Source organism: Manacus candei, unplaced genomic scaffold, assembly GCF_025592945.1.
Source record: "Manacus candei isolate 608988 ecotype Guabito, Panama unplaced genomic scaffold, ASM2559294v1 h1tg000113l, whole genome shotgun sequence".
Classification (NCBI taxonomy): domain Eukaryota; kingdom Metazoa; phylum Chordata; class Aves; order Passeriformes; family Pipridae; genus Manacus; species Manacus candei.
Window position 1 is genome coordinate 2,292,015 of NW_026138161.1, and position 17,068 is coordinate 2,309,082.

The following is a 17,068-nucleotide window of genomic DNA, read 5'->3' on the forward strand; positions in this document are numbered from 1 at the left end:
TTCTTACAGCTAAAGCTAAAAGGGTTATCTCTACAACCAGTCATAATTCATGCATTCTTGGACGAACAGGCACCTAAAGATTTACTAAAGTTCTACTATATTTTATTCTTAGGATAGTAAGGAGGTTTTAGGCCTCTTGACCTTGTGAGGGTCTGTTTTATTTCTTTATGGGGGTGTAATTAAGTTTTACAATCCGTTTGTTTTATTTTGATGTAATCACCCATTTGTTTCACGAATCACGATTATTTATATATCACAATGTGATCCTGTGAGGGTGGTGAGGCACTGGCACAGGTTGCCCAGAGAAGCTGTGGATGCCCCATCCCTGGAAGTGTTCAAGGTCAGGCTGGATGGGGCTCTGAGCAACCTGTCTAGTGGAAGGTGTCCCTGCTAATGGCAGGGGGGTTGGAACTAGATGATCTCTAAGGTCCCTTCCAACCCAAATCATTCTGTGATTCTATGATTCAGCTATTAGCTTCTAGTCTTAGCATAACCTGTTATGAGTACCACAGGACATGAAACGCAGATTCTTCTTATACTGGCTCGGGATTTTCTTAAAGATACGTTTATGCATTCGCTGTGCAGGGCCCAGCCCCGCGCACCCCTCAGCCCCAACTCCCTCCGGGGCAGCCTCCGCCCTCCGCAGAGCCGGGACCAGGAGAGGCCGGGAGCGGCGCCCGGAGGCGTTCAGGAGCCCGTTTTGGCGGCCATTTCCCCGCGGGTCTCAGCCCCGCTGCCCTGCGCGGCGGCGGGAGGAGACACGGCCCCGCCACCCCCGGCCCGGGCCGCCCCCAGCGCTGCCGGGGCGGGGCGGGGCGGGGGCAGCGCTTGCGCGGCGGGGCCGGGGCCGGTGCCCGCCGAAAGTTCAGGGCCACGTGGGGCGGGAGTGAGGCGGCCGCGGGGGCCGCGCGTCCCGCAGTCGCTCAGGGAGCCTCGCCGCGCTCGGCCGCTGCTTCCCCGCCCTCCTCCGCCATGGCCCCCGCCGAGATCCTCAGCGGAAAGATTGTCTCCGCGTACGTACCCGGGGCCGGCCGCCCGCCCTGCCCGCCGCGCTGGGCCGGGTTCCCTCGGGCGGGAAGCTCTGGGAGCCGCGGGGGTTTTGCCCTTCGGGGAGGAGCCGATGTGGTTGGGGAGCTGAGGAGCGCCCCTGCTCTGCTGGGGCTGTGGGGGCCGTTGCTCTGGCTCTGTGGGGGCGAATCAGGTTTGGAGGCACCCTGAAGCTTTTTAACTGCGTTGCAGTCAAAGCTCGCTTCTTCTTGGCTGGAAACTGGGAGTTGTGAGATGTAGTACAGTGTTAAAGGTCTTCGGGAGAATGTAAAGTGCTGTCAGTGCCCCCTCCTCCCCAGAAAGCGGCGGTGAGTCTGGTGGGGTCCCTTTGGCAGCACCAGCCCCACAGAGCAGGTGGTGACCCCTCAGCATCGCTGTGCTGATGAGATTGAGATGAGATGAGTGCCCAGGCAGGTGTGAAGCCGCCGGCTGACCTACAGCCTCTCTGTGTGTAAGCAGGGCTGTTGGGGATGCAGGAGTTGGCAACATGTGCTTTAGGTATGGTCTCTGTTCATACGGTACAGGCGTTGATCATTCCTCTTGAAAACAGAATAAGTTAATCTATGTGTGGGATAATACAAAGCTGAACGTTCACCGGTGTCCTGCCAAAGCTATTTGAAAGTTTTGGGAGACCTTAAAGGAAAAAGCTTCCTTGTACTTTTCAGCATTTACTTAACTGGTAAGCCCTGAGTATAGGTGAGCCTGTGTTGTGTCTTCTAGTTTGTTTGGTTTTCCTGCTGTCACTCTACAGGCACCTCTGATAAGAAAGCCAAATAAGTTTCCCTAACCCTAGGAAAATGCAGTGTAATGTTTCCATTACATTCTGTGCAAACAGAGTTTGGTTAGGTAGGTTCATTGGGTACCTCCTGTCTATAATCAGGGAATTCAGACAGAAAGGGTGAGTTTGAAATGGCATGAAGTAATCTCAGAGAAGCTGTTAGTCCTGCCCTTAGATATTGCTCTGGACAACACAGCTACATCTAACCAACAGTGGAGTGGTTCTGAAAAGTAGGCCTAATGTGCCCGGAATCTGAATATCCATGATGAAAGTCTGCCTGCGTATTTTTTACCTGGTAATTTTTGGGCCAGCACCAGCTGTGTATTGCAGTCTCTCAGCCTTATGTGCTTCATTCCACCTGATCCTTTTGGCAGTGTTGAAGCCAGCACACTGCAGTGCCTGTGCACGCTGCTGGTGGGAGTTAAGTGATTTGCCTGTTGGAGGTTTCTTTTCTGGCTTAGAAAGTGACCCTGAAGTGCAGTGGGTCCTTTCAAGCTACACATTATTGCTGTTAAAAGTGACTGGAAACCAGAAAGATGCTAGTTTGGGTACAATGAATGTGTTTTGAGCTTTCACGTTAAAACTTTTAGCTTCCTTGGCCGTGCATGTTGCATTACTTACTTTATTTAAATGTAAATTTATTTAAATTGGTGAATTTTTTTATAGCTGTTTTTTTCTGTATTATAGTAGCAGCTATAAACAAGCAGTTTTCAGAGATGGGGACATTCATGATGTGCAAATACCTGAGAAGAGGCATGAGCTTTTAACAGGCACATAGAGGAGAAAAAAGTTTGCTTAGCTTCCAGCACATCTCTAAGGTGTTTGGCTTGAATCTGTCTTCCAGAGTCATCAAATCTTGACCTGAAGGCACCACAAAATGAAAAAAATAATGGCAGCTGTCCTTCAGTTCCTTTATTTCTGCTGTATTTATGTCCAGTGTAGCAAAAACGTCTTTTGCTCCACAGGAGTGGGCCTTGCCTAGTTCTGCCTTTTCCTAGTGGAGTATTTGAAGGAGGCTTGAGGAATTGGGCTATCTGCCCTGCAAACACCTGTACCTTTCTTCCAGACTCTCTAGAGAAGTGCTGGTCCAGAGAATTCTCATTATCCAGAGTTCCTCTCCTGGTCAAGAGTCTGGCAGCAGCAGAAGAAGCGACAGGCATATGGTTGTTCTAGGAATTTTCACTCAAATTGCCTGTTGTAGAAAGGCAGTGTCCCTGACTTTTCATCAACTGCAAAACCTTTTCAGTTACTGTCTTTTAGGGGGTGGGTTTTGTTACTTTACCCTTTAATCAAGCAAAAATATTTGTTTATAAGTCAGACAGATATTGACAAATTAGGTGAATCAAACAAGTAGTGGTCCATCTACATAATTCTGTGTTTTTGTGTGCGTCTCAAATCTCAACTCATAATTATTGTGAACTTTCTTCTCCAGCCACTGAGCACCCCTTCTCCAGAGACAGGCAAAAGAAATACCTAATTCACAGTCACACCAGCTATTTAAACAAAAATCGGGTAGATAGTGGCATTATAATTCTTGTAAAGAGAATAAATACTTTGAGAGAGTTTGCTTGCCTCTATAAATAAGGAAAACTTGATAAAGTTAATTTGCACCCTAAAGTCTTGGAAGGCTCAAAAAAGGTGCAAAGGAAAATTGACATTTTCAGTGGCTTTGAGTATTACCTGTGAGGATAGTGAATGTAGTTAGGTTGTGGATGGGAAGGAGAACACAGAAGACGTGGTTTTCTGTACAGCATTTTAGTGTTGATGTTAATGCATCTCTCAAAGGCTGCTTCTCTCAGTACACACAAACTCTTGTGCCGGAACAGTCTGTGAAAGATATTAAATGTTGGATGGGTTATGCATCAGTCTGAGCTGGCTAGTTACCTCAGGCTGGGTTTCCTCTACTTGTCTGAGTGACTGTTTAGTAATTAGTCGTTAGATTTTGCTACAAGTTAAATTTGCCTTATTGGCAAATGAGTTGCAAGAGACAAGTTATTGTGTAACAGCACAGTAAACAAATGATTAGTAAGGGAAAGAGAAGCAGTGCTTTAAGTATGCAGAATATGGAGCGTTGAAGGTAATAAAAATACAGTTTTATACACCTTTTATTGCTAGTATTCCCTGAAAAAAACCAACCTTTGTTTCTGTGTCTGAAATAGATACTCAGAGTAAAACATGGTTGTGGCTCTTCTTTACAGCTTATATCCACTGCAGTGAGCTGTGTGTTCACTCTTTACCATCTGAAGGAGCCCAGGTTTGGAAACCTCTGGCTTGGCCTGAATTGGTTGATAGCACCAGGAATGGACCAACATTCCTGGTCCAGAAGAGTGGCTGATGAGTCGTGATGACAGGGAAGACTTAACAGCCCTCACAGTCACTAGGGATAGGAGAAGTAGTGCTTTGAGTTTAAAGAACTGGATATAGCAATGGTCAGGCTCAGCTTATAACTGGAGGTAACAGTGCAGTAAACAACTCCTCAGCATTTTCAGACTGGAACTCAAAAGTTTTTTGGAGTTCCTATTGAAACTCCAGGTAAATGTGTTCTGAACTGAAAAGTTCCCCTATCTGTGAGATCTCATTTACCAGATCCTACCCAGAATGTTTCAGGCTTGCACTGAAGGATGCCACACTATGGATGTGCTAAATTAAAGTGAACTGTCAGTGTCACTGGGTGGCCCCAATTATGAGCAAGAGCCCCTTGTGTTTGGTGCTGTGCAGACACAGAATTTAAACAAAATGGGGCCCTGCTCTGAAGAGGTGATAAGGTAAGAGAAAACACTGTCTGATGGACAACAGGGTTACAGTGCTGTGATCTGTGCACCAGGCTGGATGGAAGGGAAAGAACATTTGTTCCTTTGGGGAACGAATAAAATCTCACTGTCGCTCCTTGTGAAGACAAAGCATTGTAGAAGGGCCTAGAGTATTGTCTGGAATGCCTGCAGCCCCACAAAGGTGGATTGAGTCTTTATCTGTTTCTCATGTGTTTTCCTCTAATTAAATCACCTGATAGTTGGGTGTTGTACGAAGTATCCGTTTTGGGAAGCAGACTTGGCTAGAGTCATTGATGTTGCAGCATGGAAAGCTGATCATGACAGTTCATGGTACTATTACTCATCTTTGGGGCAAACTCTTCTAAGTTTTAAAGACTCACCTTTATGTTAAAGTTAAACTCTGTTGTTCTGTTGGCAGCCAGCCACATTTAGAAGTGCCTCAATTGCTGCCTCTCCCATCCCCTACAGATGATTGCTTTTGCAATTCAGACCCACATTTAGATTTGTTTGTAGACCACCTTGGATTAAAATTCCAGACATGATGAAAAAGTATCTAAAAAAGCAAAAACATCTTCATGTATTTATCTGGTCTGAAGAAGGCTTGTGAAAATATTTGAGCTGGCACAACCAAAAAAGTGGTTAAAAGCCTTGGGAGTGTGGAAGTGGTAGAAAGTAGCAGACAGTTCTCCTAGGAGATAATGACAAGTGTGCCAGGATCATGCAGTGGTGGAGCATGAGACAGAAGGGTGGGAGACTTGTGAACTGGTTCCAGCTCTCTTGTCTAAGTAGTGTCTTCCCTCAACTGGAGACATCTGTTGAATTGCCAGCTGTGATGGACTTTCCCAAGGCATTTTCCATCCCAGTGTCACTTCATTCACACAGCCAACCTGTGACTCCCATGAGGAGAGACTCCTCATTAGGGTACCAGTGGGGTGTTTTGTGGTGTGGTTGCTTGCAGCCTCTTCGCAGCGTTTGAAGGTAATGCAGTTGTCCTGTGCTAGGACGTGGTGCCACGGTGGCTTGGAGAAGGGAAGGCTTGTTTCTCCACGCTACAGTGTTTATTTGTCGTGGGAGAAACAGAAGGTGAGCAGTGGCAGTGCTCCAGGCTGTAAGGAGGAATGGCTGCAGGGACAACAGCTGTGACCAGGATGGTGCAGGACCTGGGGAGGACCATCAGCCTCATACAGCCATTTCTGCAGGGCTGCAGCAAGAGTGTTTCTGCTGCATGTTTCTGAAACCCTTGGGGAATCTATGATCCAGGCAGTAAGGCCAAACCCTCCTCTTTTGGGGACAGGCATCTTCTAGAACATCACTGTCTCTGAGGAGGTGTTTGCCAGGTCCTGTGTTCGGCAGCATCACATAGACCCCGGACCCTATTACTCACAGAAGGGACAGAAGCACAGCCTGATGTCACCTTCAGTACAGTGCCACCAGATGAGCAATGTGTGTACATAATCCCACAGGTGTGGGGGGGAGTTTCTGCCTGGCATGGGAGCTGTGCTTCTCTCTCCATTTGCAGCAGAGCTGGAGGAGTGTGGTTTGTCCTTTGCTGTTCTGGGAAATTCACTTAATGAATTTAAATTCAAGTCACTGTTGCAGCCTAGAGAAAGAAAGGCTAACAAGTTCTTTAATCTTTGGAGCTGGCTGTTGCACTGTATGCTTAGAGCCATGTGCTGTCCTTGACCTGTGTGGACCCTGGACTCTTGTTTGCTGTGTGAGTTTGTTTGTGGAAGGGCATATGGGCACAGGAAGGGTCTCAGTCAGAGTGAAGGCTTTTGGAGAAACAGCCACAGAGAATTGCAAATTTTTTGTTTGAAGACTTAAAAGAATTTTCACATAGCTAGTAAAAAAGTGGTGTTGGTTTATCAATATGAACTTTTATCTTTGGGAAGACCTGCAGACTGTATCTCTAAATAGCTGCTAAACAGTCTTGCAAAGATTGTTTTATAAGGTTTTTGTAAGTCTGCAGAGTTAAAACAAGAATTTCTTCATTTTTCCTTAATTTTCTCTCAAACCTTTGCCCCTGAGGCTTTTGTGGTCACTGGAGAGCAGTGGTGCCTAACACTAGGTGGCTGTCTAACAAGTGATTTGATTCAAGGCTCCTAAAGCAAATCAGCACTGACAGCACCACTTTCCTGTGTTTGTGTGTTACCTTTCTTCTGTAGCTTGAAGGGGAAGTGAGCTAGGGCCTAATTACAGAAAATGGCAGCAATGTGAATAGATGTGGCTCCTGAGGGTAAAAACACACCACAGCCCTGCTTCACTGAGGGCAGGGGAAATTGGGTGGGCTTGTTACTCTTCAACTGAGAGGACTGGAATAAAAGTAATACCTAGACCTGGGACCCTTTCCAGCTGGCTGTCCCTTACGAGGGCATCATAAATTGTAATACATTTCATGTTTGTTTGCATTTCTTTTTGTTTGCACACACCAGTGCTGCCTTTTCCTTACTGAAACACTAGAGATTGTTCTCAAAAATAGTTCCCTCTAAGAGCTGCCCGCAACCCCAGCTCACAGACCATGTGCAGGGGCCTTCTGATACTCCTTGGGATTGTTTTGTTGTTGTTACAGGCTGTTCGTGACCCAGCTCAGGTGCCTTCACTAGGGGCTTACAGCCGGACTGTAAGGAGAGGCAGTTGGTGATTTTGCTGCCCAGGAGATGAACTTTTGTCACTTAAGCACGAAGAATTGCTAGGACAAGCCTTGCTATGACACTGTTCTCTGAAATCATCAGCCAGTCTTGGTGTCAAGTCATCTTGAGGTAATAGCCAAAGGAAGCCTCGGAATTACTGTTTCTTAACTAAGGCTGAAAACAGCCTCTTGTGCTGAAACTTGTTAAGAGACACTGAACCACTTGGCCAGACACCTATAAATACTCTGAAACTGCTCCTTAGTTGCAGCAGAGCTCTGACTGTGTGACTTGGGATGCAGCAGGAGAGATGTATGATTTGGGATATAGCTGGAGACTGTGATTCCCCCTGACATGAGACTGGGAACAGCCTTAGGGCTGCTTCTGGCTGGGCCAGCTGCAGCCACCCCCTGGGATCAGTGCTGCTGGGTTGCAGCAGAGCGTGTACTGCTCCCATTTCCCTGTCTTCCTGCCTCTGGCATTTCTGATTTGGAGCTTATAGTTGCAGGGTAGAGTTGGCTTCACTGGCTTTTTGTCATCCTGCAGTTTCCCCATGTGGCAGGAATCGCAGCCTCCCAGCTGGTGTCAGCTGCTTACTCTGTCCCTGTACCCTTGCTGTTCACATTTTTAATGAACTGGCACATCCTCCAGTCTGGGAAATCTGGTTCCGCTTGGGAGGTAACAGATCTGGTGATACTCATTTGAGAGTAGAGCAGCATGAGGAGACCACCTGTGTTTTAAATGGAAGGGTGTTTGGCACAGGGTGGACTTGTTAATTGTGATGGTGGCACCTTCTCATCTCTGAGAATAACGGGTACAACATGGGCTGGAGATCATGTGGAGGACAGACCTCTCAAGCCTCTGATGTCCTGTGGGGTTTTGCTTACCTGGCTTTTGCTTCTGAGTATTTCTTACATGTGCAGTTCAGTGCCACAGCCTCCTTTCAGTGCCATGAGCCCATAAGATGGTCAGTTGTTCTCTCTGAATCCCAACTGCCTCTGGTGAGGACACAGAGTGGTGGTGCTGGTCTGCACCTGGGCTTTTGACAGAATTTCTGATTTGAAAAAGCAAGTTGGGCCTGGCACCAGGACCTCTTCCCCTCCACCTTCTCTGGTGAAGGATCATGCATGTGGGGCCAGAGAGTGGTTGAGAAATTAACAGTGCAAGGATAGGGGAAGGTGGTGACTTTTGAGTGGCTTTTGAGCTTTCTGTGGCTAATGTGTCAGTGATGGGTACTCATCTCTAAAACATTCCCTAGTAAACTATGAGTTTACATCCGAGTTAGAGTAATTAATCAATGAATCCTCTCATACTCTGTTTCAAAGTTGTGTTTTAACAACTGTATTCTTAAACTTGCCTTTACTGAAAAGTTGATCTGAGCTGTGCACCACGATTTAGCTACCTTTCCTCACTTCTGTCCACCTCCCATTCTCCTTTGTGCTTTCATGGCAAAATCTTGGTCTTGTTTGGAAGTCCTTGGGCTGGGGGCATTTTCTCACTCAGAAACACATTGGGGGCAGGAAGGTGCATGTAGCACTGCAGCCAGTCCAGCCTGGGTTAGGCCAGGCAGACAAGAAATAGAAATGCATAGTATTGACCAGCTGCAAAAGAGGGGTATCTTTGAGTACCTCCTGCTTGTTTAGTTATTTTCCAGATTTTTACCATTGTAGATTCATCATCCTTTACCAGGACAGTATGTGTGACAGTCTTGACTGGTGCCTGTGGAAGACAGGTAATTTCAGTACAGCATATGTGGAAAGAGGAGTTCCTTTTGAGAAGGGAGTTTGAAATTCATGGGGTTTCCATGCCAGTTTTTGAACTTTTTTTTACCCCTGTATCCTATGTGACCATGAACAGGAGGGTGAAGCAGCACAATGTGGACTTAAAAAAAAATTATTTAAATACGTTTGAATGAACCTGGTTCCAAAGTGTCTTAATCATTTATGGACATCAATCTTATTTGGACATTGCAGGGACTTGTGTACTCAAGGCATAACTATGTGTTTGCCAGTCTGCCCATCTGTCACCTTTTCAACTCATGACTTATCACTGTATCAGAAGTCAGTCCCTTGATTAACTTCTACTTTTTTTTTCTTTTTTCTTCCCCTCTTCAGGCAAGTGAGAGACAGACTGAAGCAGCAGGTTCTTGAGATGAAAGAGAAATTTCCAGGCTTCAGACCGGGACTCGCAATTTTGCAGGTATTGTTTTCTTTAATGACAGCTACAGAAAATCTGAGTTGCTTTGCAGTGGTAAGTGCACAGCTGATGAGCTTCATCAAAGCTGGCTTGCAGTGGAAGCATTTTATAAGGAACAGAAGACCAGAGTTCTCTGTGGGATGGTAACACAGTTCTGCAGTGTCTTTTCCCAAAGTACTGGGGCCCAAAAACATTTCTGGGTTTTTCAGTTGTTTTTTTTTCTTCTGTCAGACCCTGTTCTCTGTTTGAGTGTTGTGTTTGTGAAATGGTGAAAGTAAGCTGCTTGCCTATTAACAGTGCTTGTAGACTCTGTTCCAAGTCTCTGCACTTGAGTGAGCCCCAAAGGCTGTCAGCCTTCAGAGATGTGTTTGTAGCAGAAAACTTCCAAGTGGGGTGTTTATTAAGGGATTTGGTCTGCTGTTGTGTCGGAACATGGAGACATAAGAGGGGCAGAGGAGGGGAGAGAACCCAACCAAAACTACCTTTGGCCAACATGGCTTTGAGTGCAGGGGATGAAACAAAATCCCATTTCTGGATTGGATGTCTGTCAGAAGTGTGAGTAAGTGTTAGAGTCTACACAGAAGTGCTTACAGAGATAAAAAACACTCAGTCAATACAAGAGTTTGGCCTGTGTTTGGCAGAACTTTTTTACCCTTGCAGCTGTAAAAAATGGAAAGCCTTTATGCTTATATCAGAAGGTGAGTGGCAGTAGCACGTGTCATGTAACAGGAAGGAACTGTGTGTCCGCAAAGGAATGTAAGTGGCTGCTTAGAGAAGTGACTTTTGTTCTTATTGAGTGTTTTGGGCTCCTGCAGAGCTTTTGGTGCCTGTCTGAGAATTCTAGTGCTGATACCACCATAGAACACAAAGGCCACGCTCCTCTTTGATGCCAGAAACAAATTTGTGTTTGTATTTTGGGGGTTTTTTGCTGGTTTTGTTTTCCACTGGCTTTAAGAAGGATGTCTCTACAGAAGATTTGTCTTCAGGTGCTTAGAAGGAAGTAGGAAAGTTGTTTAAATAAAATTAATTAAGGAATGCTTTGATGAAAGTTGCTGAACTGTTGACCTCATGAACTGTCTTCAAAAATTGTTGTCTTGTTGGGTTATTGGATTTTTTTCATGGCCTGTGCTGTCTTCAATCCTGGATTGTCTCAGAGTCCTTCACAACCTGTAAAGCTCTTTGGCCAAACAGTCTGGGCTTGGAGTTCATCTCTAATACTGATATTCTGCTGTTATCCTTCAGTGAAGTCAGGACAATGAGCTGTTTCTGATATGTAGCACCCCACACAACATGTGCTCTTTTCTTGGGAGGCATCTGGTGTCCTCTGAGCTCAAAAAAAACAAAGTCAGTTAATCTTTATTGTTTTACCCTGTAGTCAGGAACGTCCCCATTTGCACAATATCTGTGTTGTGTTTGCTGACATCTACTGATGCTCGCACTCTTCCCTCATTTCTGCCCTGTACAAGGCATACCTTTTCCTAAATCCATCAGCTTTTACAGGGGAGACAGCCCCTTTGTCTATACCTGGGGAGGAAGAACCAGTGTTTGCTGAAGAACCCCTGCAGCTTGTAAATCCATGTGAGAACCAGGGATGACTGTACCAGGGAACAGGGTTTCAAGAGTTTGCTTATTAGCTTTTCCTTATTTGCCCCTCATTTTCTTAAGGTTAGAAGGAGTATTACCTTTAACAAAGCATACTGGATGATGCAAGCTGTCTCCTGAAAGGCAGTTGTACTGGAAGCACCCAATACTGCCAAAAACTACAGGCATTTGTTCCACTTGCTGCTTTCTCTTTGTGCATCACTTTGTTCTTATTTTGTTTTTTGCTTGGCAGGAAAATTCTCAAGGTTTGAAACAGCAGTGGAAAAAATGTCTCCATCAAAGCACACATATGTGCATAAAATTAGGATTCTGGGGTATCAAAGAGGCTCAACTTATCTGAGAGCCTTAATCAGATAATTGAATGTTATCAGCACCTGCTGATCATGATAATTAGTTAAGGATTTAACTTTCTCAGATCAGATGGCAGGGAGTATTTTCTGCTTTGGAGACCACTGTGTTTCTAAGGTTTTTCAACAGGTGCAAATGTTTATTTAGGAGATCAGACAACTTGTCTTTAACTGCCTCTTACTTGAAAGAACATTTCCCTCTTAGCTCCAGCTACTTATGGCCTCCATCAGTGTCTTTTAGTTATCCAAGAATACCTCTCTCTCCTTGATGTAGCTCCAAGGAAGCTGAGGGTTAAGCCCATCTCAGCCTGTGTCTGGGTCTCTATTCTGTGCTGTGATTCAACTGTCTTTTCATCCTTAGGTTGGAAATCGGGATGATTCGAACCTCTACATCAATATGAAGCTGAAGGCTGCTGCTGAGGTAATGCCCAGACTTTTAGTACTGCTTTTTACCTTCCTAGAGTCAGTCAAATCTGATTATGAAAATCCAGATGCAAATCAAATAGTTTTGTCTAAGCTTTGCCCAAGCTTTGCCCATGTTGGAGAAACCAGTGTTGGCCTGAATTCTTTGTTATAAGGACGCAGTGTGTTTGTGTAACCTGAGAGCCAGGTGGGGTGCACTGGTCACAGCAGCATGAGTTGGTGCCACTTTATATGTGATCATCACAGATGACATGTGTCTGAAGTGCTGATGCTCTGTCTTTCCTGGCCTGTGGCCTTATGCCACAAGTTGCCTTGTGTCTGTCACTGAGTGGTACCTTACATGCTACAGCAGGGCAGAAACATAGTTGAGTCCCCATTTCCCTAGGTGATACCTGGCATCTTCCCTGCTGGCATTTCAAGGCAATCTGCTGTCAAGCAAAGATGATGTTGTTCATGTCAAAAGGTGAATAGGACAGTTAAAGAACGGACCAATCTAAGCAGGCAAAGCACTAATCTTTTTCTTGATGGTGTTTCTAAATAACAGGATTGTAGCCACAGAAACAGGAGATAGACCTGGGAAATGTGACAGAACACAGCTGTGTTTGAGCTGGATAGAAAGATTAGCCAGATCAATCAAATGTCAATTCAGAAATGAGATAATTTGTTGTTATTCTCATTTGCAGATTGGGATCAGTGCCAATCACATAAAACTGCCAAACACAGCAACAGAAGCTGATGTAAGTAATATAACCAAGTGATGAAAAAACATATAACTTTGGTGTTGAGCTCAAGATACGAACTTATATTTACCCTGTCATTGGATAAAAAAAGACCACTTGCCCGTAGATATTAAGTCATGAGAAAAGAGCTGGAACCTGTTGAGATGTTTGGGTTTTTTAAGAAAACTAAAACATTACAATGTAAAATTTAGGGGCTTTAACAGCTTTTTTTTTTTTTAATTAAAAATGTGAGTGATATGTATTGTTGAGTGGAAAAACTAAACGTAAAGTGCGTATCTTTTAATCCAGGTAGAATGATGTTTTTTCCTTTACATCAGTCATGTTTCAGCTTATCAACCATTAGTTTTTTTGGTCTTTGCTTGTTGTAGGTGCTCAAGTGCATTGCCTCTTTGAATGCAGACCCTGCTGTTCATGGCTTTATAGTGCAGCTGCCACTCGACTCCGACAAACCCATCAACACGGAAAAGATAACCAATGCTGTTGCACCTGAGAAGGATGTGGATGGGTAAACTGACTCCACCCCTGGAGAGCACGACAGCTACTCCAGAAAGAAACCCTTTTTGTTGTTTTTCCTTTTCTTTTGAATGGTGGTCGTGGGGCTGGGAATCTTACTTGGCCTTTATTCTTTCAAAATGCAGCTTAAGTAGCATCAATGCTGGGAAACTCTCTAGAGGGGACCTCGGAGACTGCTTTATTCCGTGCACGCCAAAGGGATGCATGGAACTTATCAGGCAGACAGGTAAGGAGGCTTCCATACATTATTCATGAGTGCAGTGATCTTCAGTAAGTGGAGAAACTACGCACATTGCAAGGCTGTGCTTCACATTGAAACTTCTGTCGAGATGCCACATTTCCTTTTAAGTGGTAAAAGAACTAGTTTTAAAGCAGTTTTTCCTTCCTCCCTCCCAACTCACACACAACAAAGAAGAAAAATAGTGTTCTGAAGTACCAGGGCCGGACTTAAACGGACCAAAAGAGTCCAGAGCAGTCTGAGTTAGTTTGTACTGGGATGCACAATGACCTGTGTTTGCTCTCTCCCGACTCTCTGTGGCGCAGGTGTCCAGGTCACAGGGAAAAGAGCCGTAGTGATCGGTCGCAGTAAGATCGTTGGTGCTCCCATGCACGACCTGCTGCTCTGGAATAATGCAACAGTCACCACCTGCCATTCCAAGACCTCCACCCTGGCTGAGGAGGTAGGAACAGGCTGGAGGTGTTTGATGTGCATTGCTGCTCAGTGTCTTGCTGCTCTGAGTCATTAGATCTGGGGTGTCTTTCATCTGAAACAGTTTCACAGTCCTGCTCGCTGCATGGTTGTGTAAATACTTCTGCTGGAATAGCATCCTGATTATTTTTGGCACTTAATTAGAGGGGTTTAATTATAACAATAAAATTATTATTTTTGGGTTTTTTGAGCAAGGGCTGAGATTTAATTATCCCTTCCTAATCTCTGTGTAGGGACTGGCAAGACAGCATATGTGTTTGGCTTTTGTTTTTTTGGTTTTTTTTTACCAAAAAGACCAAGTGGTCTTCTACTCTAATGGCTAAGAAATGCTAGGCCAAATGATTTCTCAGTTGGTTTGTTTTTTTCAGTCTATTTTCTATCACTGGGAGTTGGTACCATTTTCCTCTTTAGCAGTGAGAGTGGCAGAAATAGTGTGTTGCTGTGCTGCCACCTACTTGGATTTTGTAGAGCCATCAACACTGCCAGGCTCTGTAGGCAAGTATTAAAGCTGAAAAGGGAGTAGGTGTATTTGAATATAACTCACAAAGATCAGAAACGCTGCAATGCTTCATGCCATTAAGTTGCTGTTCAGTAAGACCATCATTAGGTTGATTAAAAATTGAAGTGCTGAGTCTTAATGAAATCTAAAAAATAGCTTATCTCCCTTGAAGATTAAAAGAAGAAAATTCCAAGCGATAGCAGCTTCCGAAGCAAACATGAATGAAGCAATGCCAGGAACTGACAAGGAGCTTTAGTCAGAATCTTTAACACCAGCTTCATGACCAGATCTGTCAAATTCAGTACTCCCTGAACACATATTAGTGCTGAAATACAGTCAGCTTCCCCTGGAGTTGTGTGTTACAGAGTCCTGGACATGAAAACCACAAGACAGTGCTGCCACAAGTGAAGTGCTGCCTGGTTCTGTGCAGGGGTTGTTCTTGGCTGCTGTCTGATGAGGGCTGGGTATATTTCTAGCACTGAATGTGCAGGGATGTTTGAAGGGAGGAAGGGAAGAATATGCAGAAGGCTTTAATTTTATCTAAATGTAGTCTATATGATCCACTTGGGAATCATGGAGGAATTCAGAGGAGGTTTTGAAGTGTTGACTAGCAATAGTTCAGGGTAGGAGTGTGAAAATAAGCCATAATTTCTGGCTGCAGGATTTTCCCCTTGCCAAGGAACTGCCAGCTACTCTTTTAATTGCTGACAATGCCCTTCCAGCCCTCTGATGGCAGTGGGTGAGCACAGTTTCACTGCAGTTGCAGCTAATCTGAGTTGCTGCTGAAGCAGCTCTGCGTTTTTCCACTGCTGGTGTGATACGCAGTTGTTTATTTGTTGGGTTTTTTTTTGTTTTAATAGGTTGGCAAAGCTGATATCCTGGTGGTTGCAGCTGGTAAAGCTGAAATGGTAAAAGGTGAATGGATCAAGCCTGGAGCAATTGTAATAGACTGTGGAATTAACCATGTGCCAGGTGCGTGGGTAATGTATAAGGAGTGGGGATGTGTTTATTTGTATATAAATGCAGTTGCTAAGTAAGTTCATGAATACTGTTTCCTTGGTGTTTCTAGTCCATGTGGACTTCTTTATCTTCTGTCTTAAGTAATGATGGCAATCTCTGAAGATGCCAGAGAAAAAAAAAGCTGGTCTGAAGTACTGCCCTAAAGCAGATCAGTGACAGTTTTGATTCTGCCTTCAACAAGGCTGATGATTAATAGAAGAAAGAGGAGGCCTAGGAAACATTACAACAGAATATCCAACTACACACTAAAGTCTTGCTGCTCTTGTCACTTGTGAGTGTATGGCTTTGCTGTCATTACTTTGCAGTTAGATCTCATGAAGCTGTTCTGTTTGAGATACAGAAATGACAAGCAGTCTCTTAAAGTAGCTGTGGGTTTGTTGAATCACAGCATTAATTTCTTAGGCTTGAATGGCTGTTATCTTGAAACAAAGATTCTGCAAGAGTATTGGTGACAGTGGCTCTGGCATAGAATAAAGTGCTTTAACATAATGGATTTTAGGGTAGGGTTTCACTCAGCTACTCCTTCCTTATAGAGGAGGTACAGACAGTCTGGCAATTTCTGTTTTCATCTCGTTTTAAATCCAAATTACAGATATTGAATGATATGGAAAATTAGTCACTCTCTCTGTGCTACACCCACAAGGCTTTTAAAAGGTAGTTTTCATAATTAATCAGTCATTTTGTTGCCATTATTTAACAGAATGTAAAGAAATTTCTGTTCAGCAGTCTTGTTCCTCAAAGGTGACATTGAGCTGCATTTAAAAACATTGGTCCTCAGTCTAATTAAAATTAAAAAGTCATCTGCTGTTGCTGGGTGTATTTGTTCCAAACTACCCAAACTTTAGGCTGTTTGCCAAAACCCACAGGGTCACTGCTGATGTGCATGGAGCAGAATGGCTCGGAGTCTCCCCAACTGACATGTTGCAAATAAAACCACCACTGTGTTTCTGACATATGATGGTATGACCTTTTTTTTTTTCAGGCATGACATGAACTGCATCTCTGGGGACACGTCCCTGTTCCTTTGCAATTAGTCTGCCTTGGGCAGTGCACTGACATCTGAGCTTCCAGTGCACCCAGCCTAGTCCGTGTCGCACGGAATGCGCTCAGTGGCAGTGTGAGACTCAGGGATCAGGGCTTGGTAGAGTACTGTGGAAATTGTCACATTTCAAAATGATGGATGCCACAGACCTTTTTTTTTTTCTTTTTCCCCTCTGGTTTTCTGAAGCTGCTGAGTTTTTTCTTGCCGCCTTCTTCCCCTCTGATAGGTTGCAAAAAAGTTTTCAGATGAGTCCTGTGGGAAATCAGTGCTGGAATTGCAGGGCTACAGAAAGAACAGCAGCCAGTTTGACAGCTTCTCCAGCTAAATCCCTGTACAGATAGAATATTGGTGATAGCTGTGGTAATGCTTTGATGTGAAGGGGTGAGAAAGAGCACAGTTGCCATACATTTTACCACAGGTGTAAGTGCCCCTACCTAGGTGCCTCCTAGATCTAGCTGTGAGTTGCAGCTGGAAGACACGTCAATCTCTGGATATGCCTTTACTTTGCTAGTCAGGGTACCCTCTACAGGCAGATCCCAAATGATATGGTGTGTCAGGACACTAACTTCATGCAGTCTTGCCAAGTTGGGAGTTAAATTATAGCCATGTAGCACCATACAAATGCAACTGTCGTGCTTTCGAATGGAGGATGGCACATATACTCCCAAGGGTGCCAGTGTGGAGGCTAGAATAGGTAGTTTAGGCATGTCTGGCTTTGTGTTCATATGTACTGCAGCTGAATTTTTTCCAGATC

At 44.6% G+C, this 17,068-nt stretch overlaps 1 protein-coding gene across 2 annotated transcripts in view; it reads left to right on the forward strand.

Annotated features, from left to right (window-relative positions):
• The first annotated feature begins 846 nt into the window (after positions 1-846).
• Positions 847-17,068, forward strand: part of MTHFD1 (methylenetetrahydrofolate dehydrogenase, cyclohydrolase and formyltetrahydrofolate synthetase 1) — a 41,688-nt gene continuing 25,466 nt past the window's right edge. Inside the window, exons 1-8 of one of the 2 annotated variants that reach the window (XM_051769868.1) lie at positions 847-1,013; positions 9,338-9,422; positions 11,730-11,789; positions 12,475-12,528; positions 12,900-13,036; positions 13,170-13,270; positions 13,588-13,724; positions 15,113-15,224. In XM_051769868.1, coding sequence (XP_051625828.1) covers positions 973-1,013; positions 9,338-9,422; positions 11,730-11,789; positions 12,475-12,528; positions 12,900-13,036; positions 13,170-13,270; positions 13,588-13,724; positions 15,113-15,224 — 727 coding nt within the window. In that variant the 5' untranslated portion in view covers positions 847-972. Of the gene's footprint in view, positions 1,014-7,287; positions 7,356-9,337; positions 9,423-11,729; positions 11,790-12,474; positions 12,529-12,899; positions 13,037-13,169; positions 13,271-13,587; positions 13,725-15,112; positions 15,225-17,068 lie in introns of those variants that run through there. The other variant, XM_051769867.1, reaches the window with a different exon arrangement.